At 46.6% G+C, this 18,802-nt stretch overlaps 2 protein-coding genes, 1 long non-coding RNA gene, 2 other non-coding genes and 1 pseudogene across 5 annotated transcripts; 2 read left to right on the top strand and 4 right to left on the bottom strand.

Moving 5' to 3' along the window:
• Window positions 1-188: 188 nt before the first annotated feature.
• LOC100836678 (E3 ubiquitin-protein ligase RHF2A) lies at window positions 189-2,838 on the bottom strand. The gene is made up of 8 exons (XM_003557525.4): window positions 2,605-2,838; window positions 2,199-2,425; window positions 2,058-2,104; window positions 1,796-1,858; window positions 1,603-1,702; window positions 1,150-1,499; window positions 945-1,052; window positions 189-855 (listed from the first exon to the last, which is right to left on the bottom strand). Exons 2-8 carry the CDS (start codon window positions 2,328-2,330, stop codon window positions 549-551), a joined length of 1,107 nt encoding a protein of 368 aa, XP_003557573.1. The 5' UTR covers window positions 2,331-2,425; window positions 2,605-2,838; the 3' UTR covers window positions 189-548.
• Window positions 2,839-4,342: 1,504 nt separating this feature from the next.
• On the top strand, window positions 4,343-4,414 carry TRNAC-GCA. Its single transcript has one exon. It is a non-coding gene; the product is annotated as a tRNA-Cys (tRNA).
• A 1,057-nt stretch (window positions 4,415-5,471) lies between these two features.
• Window positions 5,472-5,543, top strand: TRNAC-GCA. The gene has a single exon. It is a non-coding gene; the product is annotated as a tRNA-Cys (tRNA).
• A 107-nt stretch (window positions 5,544-5,650) lies between these two features.
• LOC100834676 lies at window positions 5,651-7,434 on the bottom strand (annotated as a pseudogene).
• Window positions 7,435-7,614: 180 nt separating this feature from the next.
• Window positions 7,615-8,670, bottom strand: LOC112269977. The gene is made up of 3 exons (XR_002962252.1): window positions 8,244-8,670; window positions 8,092-8,172; window positions 7,615-8,001 (listed from the first exon to the last, which is right to left on the bottom strand). It is a non-coding gene; the product is annotated as an uncharacterized LOC112269977 (long non-coding RNA).
• Window positions 8,671-12,408: 3,738 nt separating this feature from the next.
• On the bottom strand, window positions 12,409-18,757 carry LOC104581720 (outer envelope protein 61). Its single transcript, XM_010230067.3, has 10 exons — window positions 18,399-18,757; window positions 17,448-17,678; window positions 16,744-16,800; window positions 16,447-16,653; window positions 16,277-16,347; window positions 16,145-16,197; window positions 15,580-15,742; window positions 14,521-15,049; window positions 14,265-14,408; window positions 12,409-12,931 (listed from the first exon to the last, which is right to left on the bottom strand). The coding sequence occupies exons 1-10, from the start codon at window positions 18,480-18,482 to the stop codon at window positions 12,785-12,787; spliced, it is 1,686 nt and encodes a 561-aa protein (XP_010228369.1). The 5' UTR covers window positions 18,483-18,757; the 3' UTR covers window positions 12,409-12,784.
• Between the last annotated feature and the right edge of the window lie 45 nt (window positions 18,758-18,802).

Raw genomic sequence — 18,802 nt, 5'->3', positions numbered from 1 at the left:
GTTTAGACCAAATTGGTACAATTTGGTTGGCCGGCCTGAGCTCAGGCGTGAGAATTCGGAGGCCTGACTCCGGCTAATGACGCAAGGAGGTATACGTGACGCCCCAGGCAGCAACCAAACAAGTCGATGGCTCCAGTCAGGCAGTACTGGCTTCACAAATCAAAGCTAAATTCTGATGGAACGGCGAATTCATTGCAGAAAACTTTTATAAAAAATATATGTATACAGCAAATTCTCTGTGCAGTTGCTATTTATTCTTTGGCTCTATTACTATTACAAGAGTCTATGCAGACATGGATCTCAGCTCACTTGTGTGGTCGTTGTGATGTTCCTTTACTCATCAGATGGCCTCAGGGGAGACAGAAACAAACAAGGGCTGCTGTGTGATGGCTGTTGCACCACCCCCTCGTGTACATCCTTGCTACCAGTTCTTTACAACTGCATCTTTGGTTGCACATATCAAACACATGCCATTGTTTTGTTGGTACGCGATGCCAGGCTAATCATGAACCTGAAAACAAGTTCCTTTTGCGAAGGTATAGGAGGGTTCATTGTGGACCAGATCTGGTTGACGCACAAGTTGCCGAAGATGACGCATCGTCAGCACCGGGGCTGGAAGATGCGGCCCGGCGGTCATCTGTATCTGAAGCAGAAGGAGCATTGCTTGAAGCAGCCGACGAGGGTCCAGTGCCATTGTCGTCCCTAGTTTCTAGCCGCTCCATCATGCGGGACACGGCGGCGAGCCCGGCGTTGACCTCCCTCCTCACGTCGGAACCAATGTTCGATATCGTGTCGCTCCTTGAGAGCCATCGTTCCTTCCATCCGCGCGTGTTCTTCGTTATCGAGTCCTTGTACCTGGCATTGTCAACAAGGGAGAACACAATATAAGTTAGTCATCGATGCTGATTTTCCGATTCCAACAGTTAAAGGAGTCAGAGTATCACTTCATTGAAACCGATTGCAAGCGAGTCTTGAGCGTGTCCGGGAACGACTGCAAGTCAGATGGCCCAGCTCCATCTTCGTTGGCCAGTGATGATCCATTGCCAGAAATTCTGATCAAGATCATCATGTAGCAAGCGTTAAACCAGTTTAAATGAGAATAAAACACAGAATTAGGCCCCTATCCCATCATAGGAAATTAGGAATCACCTGTAATTTGATCCGTCAGGATGGTTGCCAGAAGTATTGGCATGCACAGATGTGTCAGCAGATGCTTCTTCCATGTCATTGACAGCAACGACAGGAGCAGAGCGATGAGCAGAGATTATAGCAGGAGAATGCTCACTGCCCACTTCTTGCTGGGAATCTGAAGGCACAGGGTCACTAGAGGTAGTCTCGGCTGTCGAATATACTACAATTTGTGTGCGACCATGTGCTCCTGATCTGCTGCGGTGCCCTTCTCTTCTACCATGGCGCTGCGACCTACGCGCCACAGCAGCAGCAGCCAGGTGTTGCATGATACGTTCTTCAAGCTCAGCATCATCTGTACCAACTGGTACCTGGTAGAAATAGCAGCATCAGCAGCAGTGCAGGCATTCGTTGTAGATTGAAACATGGAAGCTGGAAAATGGCTGGAAGGGGACTTGAAATACGAAATGACACCTCAAAATGTCCGAGCATTGGATGACGAAAAACGGCTGTCGCGCGTGAGCGATTTTCTTGCACATTCCTCTCTTGTTCAATAGCTTCAAGCAGCTCTTGGCTGCAATACGAATTCAGGACTGTAAGTGAGACCCAGCCATAAATCTAAAATGGATTTTCAGTCCTAGTATAAATAAAGCATAACTGTTTATACCTCAGAGGGTCCTTCATGCTGATTGCCTGCCAACACATGGGACATTGGGAGCTTCTCTGGCACCTGCAGCACATAGTTGCAAATAGTACATCAGAAGCTATGAGCTTCAGGCAGAACTACGATAGTTTCAGCCTTTCAGGACATGTCATTTTAAATTTCTAATCCAAACAACAAATATATCACAATTTGACTGAATAGTTAAAGAACTGTGGGAAAAGTAACAAAATAGCAATGGTCCTGAACAAGATAGCATGGTCCTCACCACTCAAGGATGCATTGGAGATGGAACTCATGCTTGCAGCCTGTCACCTGCGGAAATCCAAACAAGAAACAAGAACACCATCAGAGACGTCCCCCCAGACACACAATCCCAGGATTTCCTGCAAGCGAGCCGCCCAGGTACCGTGGAGGGTTCGCTGTCGCAGAAGGCCTCGAGGCAGATGCTGCAGGCGTCGTCGCAGGCGTCCTGCACGCCGCCCTCCACGAACGCCGCCGCCGACGAGAGCTTCTCCATCTTCGCCGCCTTCTCCTCCATCGCTCCCTCCTAAACCCTCTCTACGCCAACCGAATCAATCAACCACCGAGCCTACCAAACAAGACTCGCGCGCCGCCGCCCTCCACGAACAATCCCTGCAACGCAAACGCAAGATTACGACAGAATCTTCGCGCGTAAATCCGACAAATCGAGCCAATCCCAGCGATTCGACCGCCCTAGAAGAACACGGCTCGCCCAAACCCAACCAAAACGAAAATGGCACGACCAATTCGAGGAACAAAAAAAAAATCCCCTCCCAAAACCAAAATCGCACCTTATCCAGCGAGTCGGGGCGCCGTCCGAGGATCGATCGAGAAAGCGAGCGAGGGAGAGGAGACCGAGCGCTTCTGACCGAAGTATCCGTCCGTCCCGGGTGTCTCGGATAAAAACGAGGAACCCCGCGTGGAATCCTTCTTCTTTGGACGGCTACGACGAGGACGACAAGGACGACGGCGCACGACCGCGAGGAGACGACGGGGTCGACGAAGAAATGGCCGCTCTCCGCTTTAACTCCTCCCTCTCTCTCTCTCCGCGTGTCCTGCTTCCGTCTCGCGACAATGACGGGTGGGACCCATTTTGGGGCCGCTAATATTGGTGGGCCCGTCGTCGGCCGTGGGGCTCCGGTCTCTGACATGCGGGGCAGTCATGTGGTTGGTGCGGGTCAAGCTTCTCCTCCCCTGGTTTGACCGTCATCGTCGTCATCCTCGGCCCTCCGGTGGTGTAGTCAAGTATAGTGATTGGATAATAATTTTGTTTTGACGGAATCTCGTCCAGAGTGCAGAGGTTATTCCAATTCAATAAGAAAATAAGAAAAATAAAGTGGCTTAGTTAATAAGGAAAACCGAGCCAAAAGACCGCATGAAAACACCGAGCATTACAAAAGCAAAATTGACAAACAAGCCACAACCGCAAAAGCAAACCGCAGCCTGCCTCAACGACACCGAACAGGGAGCAGCTCCTAAACGCCAGGAGAAGGTAGACAGAGCAAGGCTTTTTGGTAACTGAAGCAAAGAATAGGTCGTCCCAACAGGTTTATAAATCAGCGAGTCTGCGCTACTCGAAACCGCGATTCCTGGCCAAGTCCCAGCCAGTGTCACTGCAACACGTCCACCGCCACCATACGAGGGCTTCAAAGACAACGCCTCCAAAGGAGGATAAGGATTTTAAGCCTTACAATTCTTGATTCTTGAACATGAGGAGGAATTTATGCACTGGTCTCCATGGTGTCGGTTTTGTTTTGCTTTGTGTCATTGTGTGCCACTGTGCCACGACTTCCTTTTTCTTTCTTGCCGACGTGACGGTCAGGAAAAACGGCTATGGATTTGTTGATTTGTACACTCCTCCGTAATTCTTGGCGTCTTAGTAGAACCAGAGCAAGTGCATGCGAGTAGTTATTTCTCCCTAATTTTTGTCAAGAAACTCTTTTCACTGTCTCATCTCATCTCACTAGATAAGAAAACGTCCGATGGAACCTGGGTTTTTAACGTTGGCTGCACAAACTTAGCTCTACTTTTTTTATTCTCTTATCGTAATTTATATCTGCCAATGAAAGAAATTATGAAAGTTATCGGGCACCCGGCTGGGTCCACTACTGCGTGGTTAGCAAGCAGCTTGCCACATAGCTCGACTCGCGACATATGCCACAACACCACCAAGCGCTCAGAGCGGCGCCTCAAGGCATGCCGCGGCCAGCCCGGGAAATCTAGGCGCACAACACAAACCCCACTTAAACCGCAAAATTGCTCAAGCCGCATCTTGTCGGCGGCGCCCACGCACCGCAACGAACATGCACTGGTGGGGGCACCAACAAGTTTGTGCAAGAATGTGTGCTTTGGAAATATCATTTCGTGATCAACAAGAGACAGATAATGGCCACCAGAACAAGGGTCATGACCATCGCTGCTGTCCGGTGAATCGCTCGGAAGGGAAACACGATTGAGCTATAGTCAATGGTTGGGATACTTCTGCTGTACAAATAATGAGTAAATTTCACTCTACTAAACAATAGCAAGGGGTCCATAGCTCAGTGGTAGAGCAATTGACTGCAGATCAATAGGTCACCGGTTCGAACCCGGTTGGGCCCTATAATTACCTTGTTGTCTATTATATCTTTTTCCTTGCAAAATCTGGACGCTTTTTAGTAGCTTTTTTAAAAATTATTTTAGCAGTTCCTATCTGTTATTTATTCACCTATGTGGTTCCTTCTTTCTTTCGTGACATTATTTGGGTCTGTAGGAGATGCCCATTGTTCTCATCCCTAGGTCACTCGAGTCAAGTTTAACGTTTTGGTTCAGTCGGCAACAACGGCGGGAGATACACACGGTTTAGTGGATGGTGGGGACGCATAGTCTATTTCGTTTTGACATATGTTTGCAATGCTAAACCTAAATATATATTTGGTTAGGTTCCGCGGCAATTTCGTATTGAGGCTTTCCTGAAAGCTTACAAACCTATTCTTTGATGTGAACAACCATTGCTGAACTTGATGATGACAATGTTTAATGGAGGGTTTTCTTTACTTACAAGTGTGTTGTTGAGAACTGGTACTTGGCTGTAGCCTGTAGGTGAATATGTAGTTTGATGATCTGATATAACCCGATGACAGTTTGACTCATATCTCTTGCATGAGGTGGCATTTTTTAAAATTGAACTCTCCTGTTCATGATATTATCGAGTATATTAGCTCAGGGTATGAGTTGCATTAGCATTGTGTAAACAATCTTTCATGACATCTTAATTTTTTCAAAATCCTATATGCGTATTGGTTGCATCGATCTTCTGCCGTATCTATAGCCTTATGCATCCGTCTCGTAATATATTCTATCCTGAAATTTTTGATGATTTGATTACTAAACATACCAAATGTTGAGTTCGGTGTACCACAATTTCTTGCCTACTTTATAGTCAAACTGGGTAATTCTAAACAGGTCTACAAATTAAAGCGATGCATGATTGTATGTTCCATCTTCATTAAGTAAATTAAGGAACCTCACCCATTAATTCACTGTTGACGAGCAATCATAAATGGAATTAAAAAAACATTTTATCGTATGATGATACCTGGAACTCCGGAAGAATGCCAGGTTCCGTCGAACAACTATGTTTGTACTTGTATGTTAGGTACAAAAACATTGCAACAAAGGGTCCATAGCTCAGTGGTAGAGCAATTGACTGCAGATCAATAGGTCACCGGTTCGAACCCGGTTGGGCCCTTTAAATCTGTTAAGATTTTTGAATCTCTCTACCCCGTTTGCAAAAATTAAAGATCATGTATTAGCATGCCTTGAGTATTATCCCAATGCAATATTGTTCCGACAATGTACTTCAAGTTTATCAATTAGAAAATGCTTGGTATCATGTGAAGTGGAAATATATAGTACACGATACACGCAATGACGCATGCACCATGAAAATTATTCATGCACATATTAGCACATACACATACATGCCCTAGTGTACGTGTGGCGTGACACGAGCACGAAGCGGCGTCTTCATGACTTTGAACATCCCGTCGAGCTCCGTGAGGTCGACGACGGCGGCGGACGATGACGACGACGACGGTGGCGCCCAGCGGAACTCACGCACCAGCGCCGACAGGAAGCACTTGACGTGCAGCATGGCGAGGCCCATCCCGGGGCAGTACCTCGGCCCGGCGCCGAACGGCATCATCCTGATCTCCCTGTTATTGGGCCCCGGCAGCGGCCCGACGCCCTCCGCCTCGCCGCCGGGGAGGAACCGCTCCGGCCGGAACTCGCCGGGAGCCGCCCACGCCTTCGGGTCCCTCCCGATGTCACCCAACACGAAGTGCACCCGCACCGGAGTAGCTCGTAGATCGTCTTGGGCAAGGAGCTCGTGCAAGTGTCGGGCTTGGACGTGGCGCATGGCGAACGGCACCGGCGGGTGCATCCGGAGGCTCTCCAGCACCACGGCGTGCAGGTACGGCATGCCGCCGCCGCGGCCCGGTGGCGGCCTGTTGTCGTTGGAGATGAGCTCGCGGCGGAGAGTGTTCTGGATCTCCGGGTGGGCGACGCGACGAGGTGGGCGAGCGTCCACTCGACGCAAGCCGCCACGGTCTCCGTGCCGGCGCCGAGGAACTCCGACACCAGGCTCACCATCTCGTCGTCCGTCAGCGCTCGCCGCCCGAGCCCGACGGCCACCTTGGACTTGGATCCGTTGTCTTCGTCGTCGTGGTCGTTGGGGACGCGTAGATCGATGAGCGAATCGATGTACGGACGGACTCGGTCTTTGCAAGTTCGAGCCGACGAAGAGGACTGGCGCCGCGCGTCGATGAGAGGCAGGAATAACTCGGCCTGCCGCCGGCGGAGGGTTGAAGGGTCGCCCAGCTGCCGCGGCAGCCTCCATTGTAGGAGTTTGTCCAGCAGCTTAAACTTAGCCCAGTGCCCGGTGCCGGAGACGGAGGAGGAGCCGCCCATGAGGAGCACGAAGTCATGTACCAAGCGCGCCATCGCACGCACCTGGGCATCGTCCACGTCGCCGAAGCACATGCACGCGGCCAGCGAGAACACGGCGCCGAACAGGCACTCGCGGACGACGACGGCCTCGCCCTTGTTGGCCGAGCAGTGCCGCAGCAGAAGGTCGTTCACGGCGGCGTCGACGGCGCCCGGCGGAGCGGGGCGAGGGAGGCGAGGCGGGCCGGGTGGATGGCGTGGGCCGTGAGGTTGCGCCGCAGGGCGCGCCAGAGCGGGCCGTGGGGCGCCGAGTTTATGTTGTCGCTGCGCCGGCGCCGGGGCCCCGTGACCAGCGCCACGCGGAAGAGCGCCGGAGGGCGGTCCGACCAGCCGGTGTTGTTGGTCGCGCCGTGAACCAGCGCGCGGCGGGCCACGGCGGCGTCGCCGATCTCGATGATCCCTTGTGCCGGCGCAAGGGCGCGCGGGGTAATGCTTTTTCGCAGGAAGAAGACGACGGCGAGGCACGAGACGGCGGCAACGAGTAGTATTACCGACCACAGGCAGGCCGGCGAACGTACGCGGCGTGCCCATAGTTTCTCAGTTTACGAGTTTATATAGACGTGCGAGGAGACGTTTTTCTCTTCAGTTTCTGCCAGATGAGTGAGTCATCAAGGTGTCACGCTAGGGGTGGGCATTCGGTCGGAAGTTGGTTCATGTATTTCGAGTTTTAATTTTTCGATTCAGTCTCTAAAGTATTAAAGTATTATGCCAGAACTTTATTGAGAAACTTTGCTACCCGGAATTTTGGACTTTAATTCGGTCGTGACCGAAATTCACAAAGATGGATGAGTCCAAATTTTAACAAGTTTTGCTTATATTTCTGACAGAATTTTCATATCAACATGGGCACCGAGGATTTTGAAAGTGAAACAGTTGATTGCCTTTGTTGTGCCGTGATTTTTGCATAGGAGTGGTTTGGCGTCTAGATTGCACTAGTAAAAAAAGGGCCATCTGTGGCGGGCAAAAAGACGGATCAGTGGCGTGTCATTCGGCTGCCACTAACGGTTGGCCACTGATGCGGTTCATGAGTGTCGTGTGCCCAAACTGACACTGATAGGGGCACCCATCAGTGTCGTGCATGCACAGAGCCGACACTGATAGGATTTCAGTGAAAATAAAAAAAACACGGGCCACCCACGAACCCGCCCCAAACCCACATCAGGGGACGCCGGTGCCGCCGACGGAGCTGCTCGTCGTCGGCTCTGCAGGAGTGAGAGAGAGACCGTGAGAGACAGAAAGACCGTGAGAAACTGAGAGAGAGAGAGAGAGAGAGGAGGGGGAAGAGTACACACCTGAGACAGGGGGAGGCCGGATCAGCCCGCACCCCTTGCAGACACACGTGGCAGCAGCCGGTGGAGATCGGAGCCATTCACCTGTGAGAGAGGAAGTGAGAAAATCAGAGAGGGAAAGCAAGAAAGGAAGAGGAACTGAGAGAGAAGAGAACCTGTGAGAGGGAGCCGTGCGACGGCCAGGACACGGGCGGGCGGATCCGGCGGTGGCTCGACCGAGGGCGGATCCCTTGGCGACGGGAGGGGCCGAGGGCAGCCGGGCAGCGCGCGGGGCCGAGGGTCGCGGTTGCTGGCGTCGGAGGATCCGGGGGCGCGCGGCGGGGGATCTGGGACCGACGCGCAGGGCGGATCCGGTTGTTGCCGTCGTCGACGAGGCAGGGAGGAGGGCGGATCCGGCCAAGTCAGGGAGGAGGAAAAGAGAGAGACGGGGGAGAGTTGGCCGCTCGGGATGAATAAAGGAGCAGAGAGAGATGAGGGAGAGATGGCCGCTCGGGCCTGAGATGGAGGCACAGAGAAATATCAACGGCACTACGAGATACACGTCATCGATCCACGAGCGTGATGCTCCACCAATCACATTGAAGCACGCAGATTCTATGTGTTTTTCTATTTACACTCATCAGTGGCGGGTCAAATTGCAGAACCGCCACTGACGGGTCCAAAATTTTGTTTTACCGTCTTACAACATGTAATTAACAAGAAAAGTTGTAAAACTATTTGGCAACATTGTTTGGCATTGCAAGATGCACCTCTGTGCAAAAGATGAGTACATTATTATAAACTATGACATAGAAATTACTAGGACTTTGGACATTTGGCTTGAAAGTGATAAACCTTTATACCTGATAAGCTATTTTGTGAAAGATTTGTTTGAACAACTATCAAAATTTAAGTTTACCATTTTTCATGGCAACTAGTACACATGTAAGGACTCCATGCCAAAGAATTGACTTTTTTTTATGTTTTCTTAATATTGTTTGACTTTTCTGAAGATGGAGTGAAAATTATCGGCACATCTTATCATAGCAAGGTGTTGAATATTTCAGCACCCTCTTTGAATCGTACATAACACTTAATTGTGTACCTTAAAATGTTTTTTGGAACTTTTTTGGAACAAAGTATCACACACTTGTAGTTCAAATTTGAATTACTTTTAGGAAATTTCTAGAAATTCTTTCAAATGGGAAAAGTAGCTATAAATCTTTAAAATTAAAAATATCTGGACGATAGTAATGAAATATGCTTAGCTGCGTGTGAAAATTGGATAGATGTCATTTTGCACCACAAAAATGGTGCTTGCTTCACAAAATATTCCAATTTTTGCATTAGAAAATGGAAAATCACTTATTTAAACCGAAAATGTGTAATGATATTGAGAAATATTGTTTTGCATGTCAATATGTAACTTCACCAAAAAAGAATCAATTTTGTCTCTTTTTTATGAATTAGTTATAAATTTTTTAAATTTCAGTTGTCTCCTGGGGGGGGTCATCAGTGGCAAGTTTCTCTAAAAACCACCATTGATAGGGGGGTCATCAGTGGCGGGTTTTGGACTAAAACCCGCCACTGGTAGCATGGCCACTGATAGGGTGCTATCAGTGGCGGGGTTTATAAAACCCATATAAACCCTGCCACTGATGGGTTGTTTTTTGGTTTTTTGGATTTCATGTGTGAGCCATCAGTGGTGGGTTTTTTCGACCCGCCACTGATGGGTGGTCATCAGTGGTTTTAGAGACCCGCCACTGATAGAGGTCGCATATAGCCTGTTTTGTACTAGTGTTGGGTCAGGAGAATGGGTTGTTTTTTATGAAGTTGGTCTTATTCGCCTTACCCGAATGAGTAAAATTCGGTTTATAAATTTTTTCACCCAAATATCTAACCGGTCTTTTCGGTTTTGGTCATCGGTTTTTATGCTCACCCCCCAGTCACACGTCAAACCAGAAAATAATCCCAAGAGACCTGTTTTCTTGAAAGACCAGGTGCATCATATACACCTGGCTAGATTAGCCTTCAAAATTAATCTCAAATCATCTGGAGTGAAAAAAGAAAAATAATAAATCACTATTTTAGTACAGTGGATTGACCACTTTTATTTTTGCAAAAAGGAAGATTCATTAAGCAGATTATACCACAACCAACAAGCCCTACGTTGACTCGACCTTGTATAGCCCCCTAAGTGGTGACTGACCCTATTTTAAGATTTATGAACTTTACTGGATGGCTGAATTTAATGTCCCTTGGTGATCAAACCGAGAGTTTTTTTTAGAGGGAACAGGGAGTTTTATTGATGATCAGTAAACCATTACAATCAACCGCGAGGAGCTCGTCCACAATCCGGGGTGTCTCAAGGCACAAAATTGTCGCCGCTACACCCCTCTTAGCTACCTGAGCTAGTTCATGAGATACCTTATTACACTTCCTACTTACAGGAGAAAAACCACACTCCTACAACCAGAACAAATATGGCGAATATCTTGGAGAATGTTCCCAATCAGGGACTGAATTTACTCTGTGGCCGAATTTAATCTCCCTTGGTGATCAAACTGAGAGTTGTTTCACTTCTTGAACCAAACTACTGTAACGGGAACGATCCCGGCCTCTAGGCACGAAGGAGAGCAATCACCTGAGTGCTGTCTCTTTCAACATGAATTGGCCGGTAAAACTGAGTGCTGGAGGGCGATGGCCAGTCCTCCATATATGCGGAAGGCTCAGCCTCCATGGCGTCCTAGCACGAGCGGAGACGACATACAGCGCTAAACAACACTGCACCCGAATGATGATGCAAAATCATATCAGCAAGCACCCGGTGAGAGCCTGTCGCCGCAACGAAGCTCCCATCAAAATTAAGCTTCACCCAGCCTGCTTCCGGCTTCTGCCATGGCACACATGACATGGACGTCCCACACCCTCCAAAGTGTGAGCAGTAGCAAAGATCTTTGGCGTAGCTTTCACCATATCCGGACCTGCCCCAGCCAGCTCATGAACGCCGGGCATATTCCAAACACAGCCTGCATGGCCAGCCAAAGGGCACGAGCATGAGGACAAGCACAAAGAGTATCATGATAAGAATCCTCCTCAGCATGGCCACATATGGTGCAAATACTCTCCTTTTCCAAAGTTCGTTTCTTCGGGTTCGCACCATATGTGGCCATGGGAGGCCAGAGAGTAGAGTATTCTAGCCATATATGGATGCAATCCCATAACCACTCAAAACGACAATATCTCCTGGCGGTGGACCCCTTCGGGCACCTACATGGCGGCGTCGGTTTACCGGGGGTTGATTCCTTGATCGATTGGAACTTTCCATCTTTCATCCTTCCTTCTGGCACTCCTTCCCCATGTTTTCGGTTGCCAAGATCTGGAAGGCACAGGTGGAGCCCAAATGCAGACTCAACTTGGCAATCCGGGGATGGTCTCACAACACGATCTGCAACTTTGCAGGATTCATCCGGAAACCATCCTTCATCTCGACCGAGATTGCAGCTTCACTTACAAGGTGCTGGGATTCATTCAGAGTTAAGAGTCAAGCCACGCCAGTCATCGACACCACATCCAGATCCATCAATGATCAGAGATGGAGTCAAGCCACCACGTCCAGATCCATCAATGATAACTAGGAAACCCTCATCCTCGGCCTCCCAAAGAAGGACAAATGCAAAATGAAAGGCTGCATGATCAATGCTTAGTGGGGGATTTGGAAGGAGCGAAACCGTAAGATTTTTTACGGGAAACTAGATATATGATCAGCATATGGAGACTGCTTGATTGCTAGCAACGAATCAACATATCCTTGCAAAAATCGCTGCGACGCCATCACTCTAAACATTAAAGGCAAGTTGCCTGGCCCGACTTCCCTGATAATAAAGGTGGCCGGAGGCTGTCGTGAAAATAACGCAGCCCCGTTTCCTGTATGCGGTCGTTGAATCGATAAGAAATCATTCATCGTTTCATCAATCACGATGCAGCAATAGAAAAAGAGGCAACCAAATTTCTAGGTACAAACTTTCAACCAAACAATTACTTCCTCCATCCAACAAAAGATGTCTTAAATTTGTCAAAATTTGGATGTATCTAGACATGACTTAACGTATAGATGCATTCAAATTTAATCAAAGTTGAGACATCTTTTGTTGGACAGAGGAAGTACTAATGTTCAACTTGCCTGTCCACGAGCAAAACCCCTCAAATTTTCCTCCGAACCCTCAGAGAGTTTAATTTATATCATACCTGAAACAACCAACTCACAACTGTAGGGAAACAACATATATTTCCTTTATCTGCTAATAATGGAAATTGGTAGTACTCACCAAGAAAAGGAAATGCCCCCAAAAAGTTTGGTCCACAACTTCTGGTTTGTTATCCATGAACATGTTGGGCAGCTAAAAAGTTGCAAATCCTTAGATGCAGAATAACATAATGTCAATCCACATAACATTACATGTCAGCCTATTATCTTAATAACAGTAACGCACCAATTCCTTCTATTCTCCGTTTTGACTGTGGAATACAGGACTCTTACAGCTTATGAACACAGACGACGAAAGAATAAACAAAATGGTAAAAGGGCGCAGATCCAACTAGTTCTTTGGCCCTTTCCATGGCAGTTTAGCACGGCATGGATGCCGAACAATTATTCGCACGATGAAGCCGATCTTTGGATGCACGCCGCCATTGGTAAACATGAATGTTTGGGCCATCACCTACCGATTAATCCAAGACGCTGGAGGATGAAGGCCACGACCAGCATAACAATAGCAAGGATCAAGCCTTTCTTGCCTAATAGCCAGTTCTTTGTCTTCTTTGCTACTTCTACTCCTTGCTGTGCTCTCTCCATCCATTTCATCTGAATGAGAAAAATAAGCAAAGGTTAATATAATTCTACCAGTAAAATTCTACCTTGACATTGTGTAAACTAATAAGGTGGTCTGTGGCAAGCTAACTGTGTAAGTGTTGTTGTTAAGTGAATACTGACAACTACTAGAAAGCACAGTATCTATATCTATATCTATACCTATCTAAAAAATACGTACTGTTCCCTCCACCACGCGGTTTCGTCGCCTGTCAAACTTTCGTCGGCCCAACGCCTCCGAGCGAAAAAAAAGGAAACCCCTCCTGACGGAGCTCGCTGGGCCCGCCGGTCCCTGCCCCTCCCGTCGTCGTGGCCCAGGTCCAGCAGCTGCACGACCTCTGCCCAGCCGCCCCTCCTGTGCACTGCCGCCTACCCCGCACCGCCTCTGCCGCTGTCGCCCCGCTTCTGCCGCTGCCGCACGCCTGCACCGCGCGGTTTCGGCCACCGCTGGTCGCCAAATTGAGGAGGTCGGGCCACCACATGGGGAGGCGTCGGCGCACTAGGAAGATGAGGTCATGATGCCGCCGATGGGAGATTTGGATGAGGGAAGGGTTGTTGCTGCTTGTGCTGAGAAACAAGGGGATGGCGCAGAGCCGCTGCTGCTCGTGTAGTCATGCTGAGGAATGAGGGGATCGGGTGCTGCTGCTGCTCGTGCTGAGAGACAGGAGGATGGACACTGCTGCTGCTCATGCTGAGGAAAAAGGGAATGGGCGCTGCTGCTTGTGTGCGTGCGCTTCAAGGGCAATAATTAGGTTGTTCATTACTGAATGTTAAGATTGGAGATAATCTAGAGGTCATTAGGGCAATGTTAAACATGTGCTGTGTTTTATTGATGTAGTAATGCATGGGCGAAAAACTATCTGTTCAAACTTGTGAAAAATTGCTGAAAATATGAGTGGAGCGGCGCAACAGGGCCTCAGTTTAGGATTTCACGATTTTGTTTGTAGATGATTTATGGAGAATTTTGTACTCCCTCCCTAACAATGGGCGTATCTATATACTAAAATACGTCTAGATACATGTAATATTTTGGCACTTAATATGAGACGGAGGGAGTACACAATTTTTAGAATGGAATTAATGTTGTCTTCTAAGAGATCAGAGTATAGACAAAATCTTTGAAAAACCTATCTAAAAGGGATGTTTGGTGGTCGTCAAAAAATGCAAAGAATTTTTTTAATGCATGTCTTCGAGCGTCTAATTTTATGTCGTTGTTCCGTTCCAACGCACGGGCATTTCAGCTAGTATTCAAAAAAATAAAGAAAGTGGTCTGCACACATAGAGATGGAAAATTAAGGGAGGATTTTTTTTGTAATTGACTTCTCACCATTCTGTCTAAATCCTCCAGGGATAACGAAGACATAGCTTGTTGGGCTTTGGCAGCATCCTCCTTCGACAGCTTCATACCAAACTGCTCACTCATGTTGGCCATCGTATCTGGACTCATGTTCTTCATCATGGATGCAAGCATCTGTTAATTCAAAAAAGATCAAGATGTTCAGACACAAATCTTACATTTTTCCTGGCATCGTGACAGGCAAAAACTTCATGAAAACATAATTACTTGGGTTAAATATTTTTACCTGCCGCATGGCAGGGTCTTTCATAGAATTTCTCATGGTTTCTTGCATATCCGCTGTAGAAGGTGGAGAACTGGATGATGGCTGGTCCATCCTTTGGCTGTTTACTACATCATCAAGATTCTCCACAACATTTTGCGAAGATGAAGGTTGGAGGTTATCCGTACTCGCTGTGGCCCTTGATGAAGATCGCAAATTATTCCCTGGTCTCAGGGGGGCACTACTAGGTGCACCAATTTTAGAAGCAAAATCCAGCATGTTTTGCAGTTCATCAGGGGACATCTTTCCAATCATGTTAGATGCCATATTTACCATGTCAGGTGACATTTCTGGCATATTAGATCCCAAATTTGGAGCAACAGGGTTTGTTCCATTTAAAGAAGAAGCAACCTGAAACATCTTTTGTAGTTCTTCTGGTTTCATAGTGCCAATCATATCCGTTGCGGATTTAAGTAGCTCAGGTGACATTCCTTGCATGCCTAACTGTGATAAGCCATCAGCGTCACTATTTGACACATAATTTTGGAAGGACCTGATAAATTGACCAGCAACAAGAACGTTATGCATCTTTTTTGTAAAAAAGCACAATGAAGGGAGTGCACTGTGAATAAATTAATGCATTTTACTAATGTAACACCAGATAAAAGTAAAGGGTCCATAAAACTTGAAACTTTTGCAATCAGATACAAAATTACATTGGAATGTGAACCCTACATGGTGCATACATATGACATACATGCACGACAATATATGATAATTTCCCATGGCTGAATGGATCATCAATTGTTAACATTTGCATCATGCATAAGGATATCAGTATAGACCGCATGGACAGATCCATAAAAAAAAGCACAAAACATGACATGAGAATGAGAAGAAATAAGGGAGGAATTGCAGCTAAGAACATCTATTGCTGTGGGCCCATTTTTTAAGAACAAGATAAATGATACGGTATGCAAGAACATTGCATGTTAATACATGTAAGTGCTCGACTCTGAATATGCCGATATGCAATCAAATAAGATGAAAGAAACACGGATCAGGAGTTAAGGCCTATGTTACCTGATGGTAGCTGGATCATTTCTTAAACTTTCTGAAGACTCAGATTGCCTCGGGTTTTCTGCTCCTTCATGTGGCTGTGAAACAGTATACCCACTAGACAAACTCCTTTGAGTGCATGACAGCTCTGAAGCATCTTCTTCTACAACTTCTTCAATTACAACTCCTTCAAAACAAATCAAAAACACCAAAAAAGATTTGATAAGCCAAATTAAGTAATACCAAACCCAAACACTATCAGAACAGCATCCAATCAATGTAGAATTTTATATTCTACATAAACCAAATTCTATACTCCTATCATAGTTTGGCTATATCAAGTCCATGGCACACCTACTTGCTTTAGTATGATTCTTACATTAAGATGATTTCCCCCCAAGATCCATCAGAAACACAAATAAAGGCACCACACTAATATCATAAATACACCTAAAATTAAGTCCTTCAACCACAGAGATTTCATCCACATGCACTTGAACTACAGGAATGTGCGTCTGGTGTAAAAATAGCATGAAATATAAAGACCAGCATAATTTAGTTCTAGAACATTAAATATCAGTGAAGCTACCTTTTGGCAGGTTCGCTACTCCCCCTTCCGTTGCAAGTTTTTCTTCAGTGTCTCTGCATCAGGAATGTAATTTATCAGTAGAAAACCACCAAGAAAAAAAATTGTCACTTAGATGGCAAAGGCAAACCATACCTCAGAACCTCAGCAATTGTTTCATCCTCTGGAGAAATTTCATGGGCCTTACTCAAGTCAGCTACAGCAGCCTGAATGCATGTTTGAGTCAATTATAGTTGGGGAAAAGGATAAAAGATAGTTGCAGTAAGAAAAAAGAAATACACCCAAAAAAGTATAAGAAAGCTTACTTCCAAGTTTCCTAGCTCTTTGTATGCTTGACCCCTTCGGTAGAATGCTTTCACATTATTCGAGTCGTAAGTTAGAACCTCCGAACCTTCATTTATGCATTCCACAAACTTCCCTGATTTTAGATAACAGGACATTAAATTAAGGGCACACAACAACTGCAGATTTTGCCCAGCTGCCGATGGTACGTTCTTCATATTATCCTTGGCCTGGTCAAGAAAAGAACATATAAATTAAACTGGCGGGTCTTCCAAAAGCATGTCAATTTTTCAAAAGAAGGTATCAGATTCAAAACTCACAAGCTTGTACTTGGCAGCGGCATCACTGTACTGCCCACGGCTATGAAGTTCATTTCCCTGGAACAAAAGAAAACAAACAAATAAGGGTGATATGATGAAAATCCGTAACATGGAAAGTTCAATACCTAATATAACTAATATAATAAACAAATGACGAGATGTGGTAGTTTCTTATACAAAACCAGAACTATCAAAAACATTGAACTATCTGAGGATTCTCTCAATGAAACTCTTGGTAAAAGCGTTTTATAAATAACAGCCATGTGAAGGTGATGCATTTCCAGTTTTCACTGATTCATTCAGAGTGATCCAAAATTGTGCCTGTGTGAGCCTATTAGCATACTCACTCTGTTTCTAAACAGTAGTATATTTACGTTTGTCCTAAGTCAAACTTATGGATGTTTGACTGTTTGACTAGGTTAATATAAAAATATATCAACATCTACAAAATATACCAAATAAATACAGTACAGACGTATATTTCTTGATGGTTGATGAATAGAATGAAACTAATTTGGTGTTGTAAATCTTTGGTATATTATTCCATAAAGTTGAGTTAGAAAAAACGTAGATGTGCTACTATTTAAAAACAAAAGGGTATTTTATACAAATAATTTTGGAGCTTTATGCCCAAATTTCCAACTAGGAGTAGGAAAAGGTCATTCTCTGGTTAAAGAAAAGGCCATGCTGGACCTTAAACATACCTGCTGCTTTAACATCTTGGCACCAGATATGGCATATGACATTTGAGCATCTGCTTGGGCCTTCATGGCAGCAAATTCCTCAGGCTTAGCATTGGCAATTTTTTCAGTCATATTAAGCATTTCTTCTGGCCTGGTTTGATTCAGCTGCTGAGCAGCTCGTTTGAAGTCCTCAGTTCTCATGTTTTTCATACTCTCGGATGCTAACTTTATCAGGTCAGGATTGGCCATCATCTACAAATATCAAAATAGCACATTGTCAGTTGCAACCTCAGTAGCAAACAACATTTTGAGAAACAAAAGAAAATGCCGCCTGAACACCGAAAATAGCATGAACCAAGCTGTGCGAGGCATGAAATGATGACAAGTTAGCATAATCAGACACCACCAGCAGAAGAACAGAAATGTGTCTATCCAAAAATAGTGACCCTAATGCATATAGTTTAAGCACTGGAACATAAACTCTGCAGCAAAAGACCGAGCAACAGCCCTCGTACTGCAGATAGTTTACACAAGCCCGCAGTTGTTTATAACAGCTGTACCTAGCATTCCATTGGAGTCACCGATCAAGCAACCAGACCATGTCAGATTAAACCCAGCCCGACCTGGAGACCACACAAGCTACAATTTTTTTTCCACAACGAACTTAAGGAGTGACACCAATATTGACTTGAGCAGTGATACAATACCGATTCAACTAGACAGGCAACCTAGATTACGTGAACCCCGACACGATTCGCTCTAAACAACATCCCAAAAAGAAAGAGAGAGGCGGACGAATTGAGCGGGATCTCCTCCCGATCTACGGATAAATACACCAAAACGGGCGGGTGTGTGCGTGTGCTCAGTAGAATCAGCCCAGATCAAAACGGCAAGGCCGGACGCAGGGATCAGAATCCGCGGCGGCGGGGTTGCGGACGGATCGGGTGAGGTCAGGTGGGGAAGAGAGGAAACCTGCTGCTGCATCCTGGCGAGGTCGTCGGGGGACATGCGGCGCATCTGCTCCTGCGCCAGCCGCATCATCTCCGGATCCATCATGGCAGAGCTGATCCCCGCTGCCGCCGCCGCCGATGGGATCGAGTCGGGCAGCTCGCTGACGCTGATTTGGGGATCTACCGCTACTGAATCAGCTCTCGCTCGTCTGTGCGTATCTGCTTCTCTGCGGTGGTTGATCTGCAAAGAAATCTGTTGGGAATTTATTGATGGGTTTGGTTTGGGGGTGAGCAGAGAGGAGGAGGGCGTGTGCAAAAGGGATTCGGGGACTAAATCCGAATGCAGGTGAAGAACGAGGATGGTTCCGTGGGTTGGGCCGTTAATTCTGGATGGGCTTGGTCTCGGAAATCGGATAGCGAGAGGTA

This window comes from Brachypodium distachyon, chromosome 1 (genome assembly GCF_000005505.3).
Source record: "Brachypodium distachyon strain Bd21 chromosome 1, Brachypodium_distachyon_v3.0, whole genome shotgun sequence".
Lineage (NCBI taxonomy): Eukaryota > Viridiplantae > Streptophyta > Magnoliopsida > Poales > Poaceae > Brachypodium > Brachypodium distachyon.
This window is presented reverse-complemented; position numbering and strand designations above follow the sequence as displayed.

Bases quoted from the DNA above. Each gene is read 5' to 3' on its own strand.
- LOC100836678 (XM_003557525.4), bottom strand. From the start codon at position 2,330: ATGGAGGAGAAGGCGGCGAAGATGGAGAAGCTCTCGTCGGCGGCGGCG. The intron at 1,500-1,602 runs GTGTCATTTCGT...TATTTCTACCAG, and splicing joins CAATGCTCGGACATTTTGAG to GTACCAGTTGGTACAGATGA. The intron at 1,053-1,149 runs GTGATTCCTAAT...GATCTTGATCAG, and splicing joins CCTGACGGATCAAATTACAG to AATTTCTGGCAATGGATCAT.
- LOC104581720 (XM_010230067.3), bottom strand. From the start codon at position 18,482: ATGATGGATCCGGAGATGATGCGGCTGGCGCAGGAGCAGATGCGCCGC. The intron at 16,654-16,743 runs GTGAGTTTTGAA...TTTCTTGACCAG, and splicing joins CCGCTGCCAAGTACAAGCTT to GCCAAGGATAATATGAAGAA. The intron at 15,743-16,144 runs GTAGCTTCACTG...TTTGTTTTGAAG, and splicing joins AGTAGCGAACCTGCCAAAAG to GAGTTGTAATTGAAGAAGTT.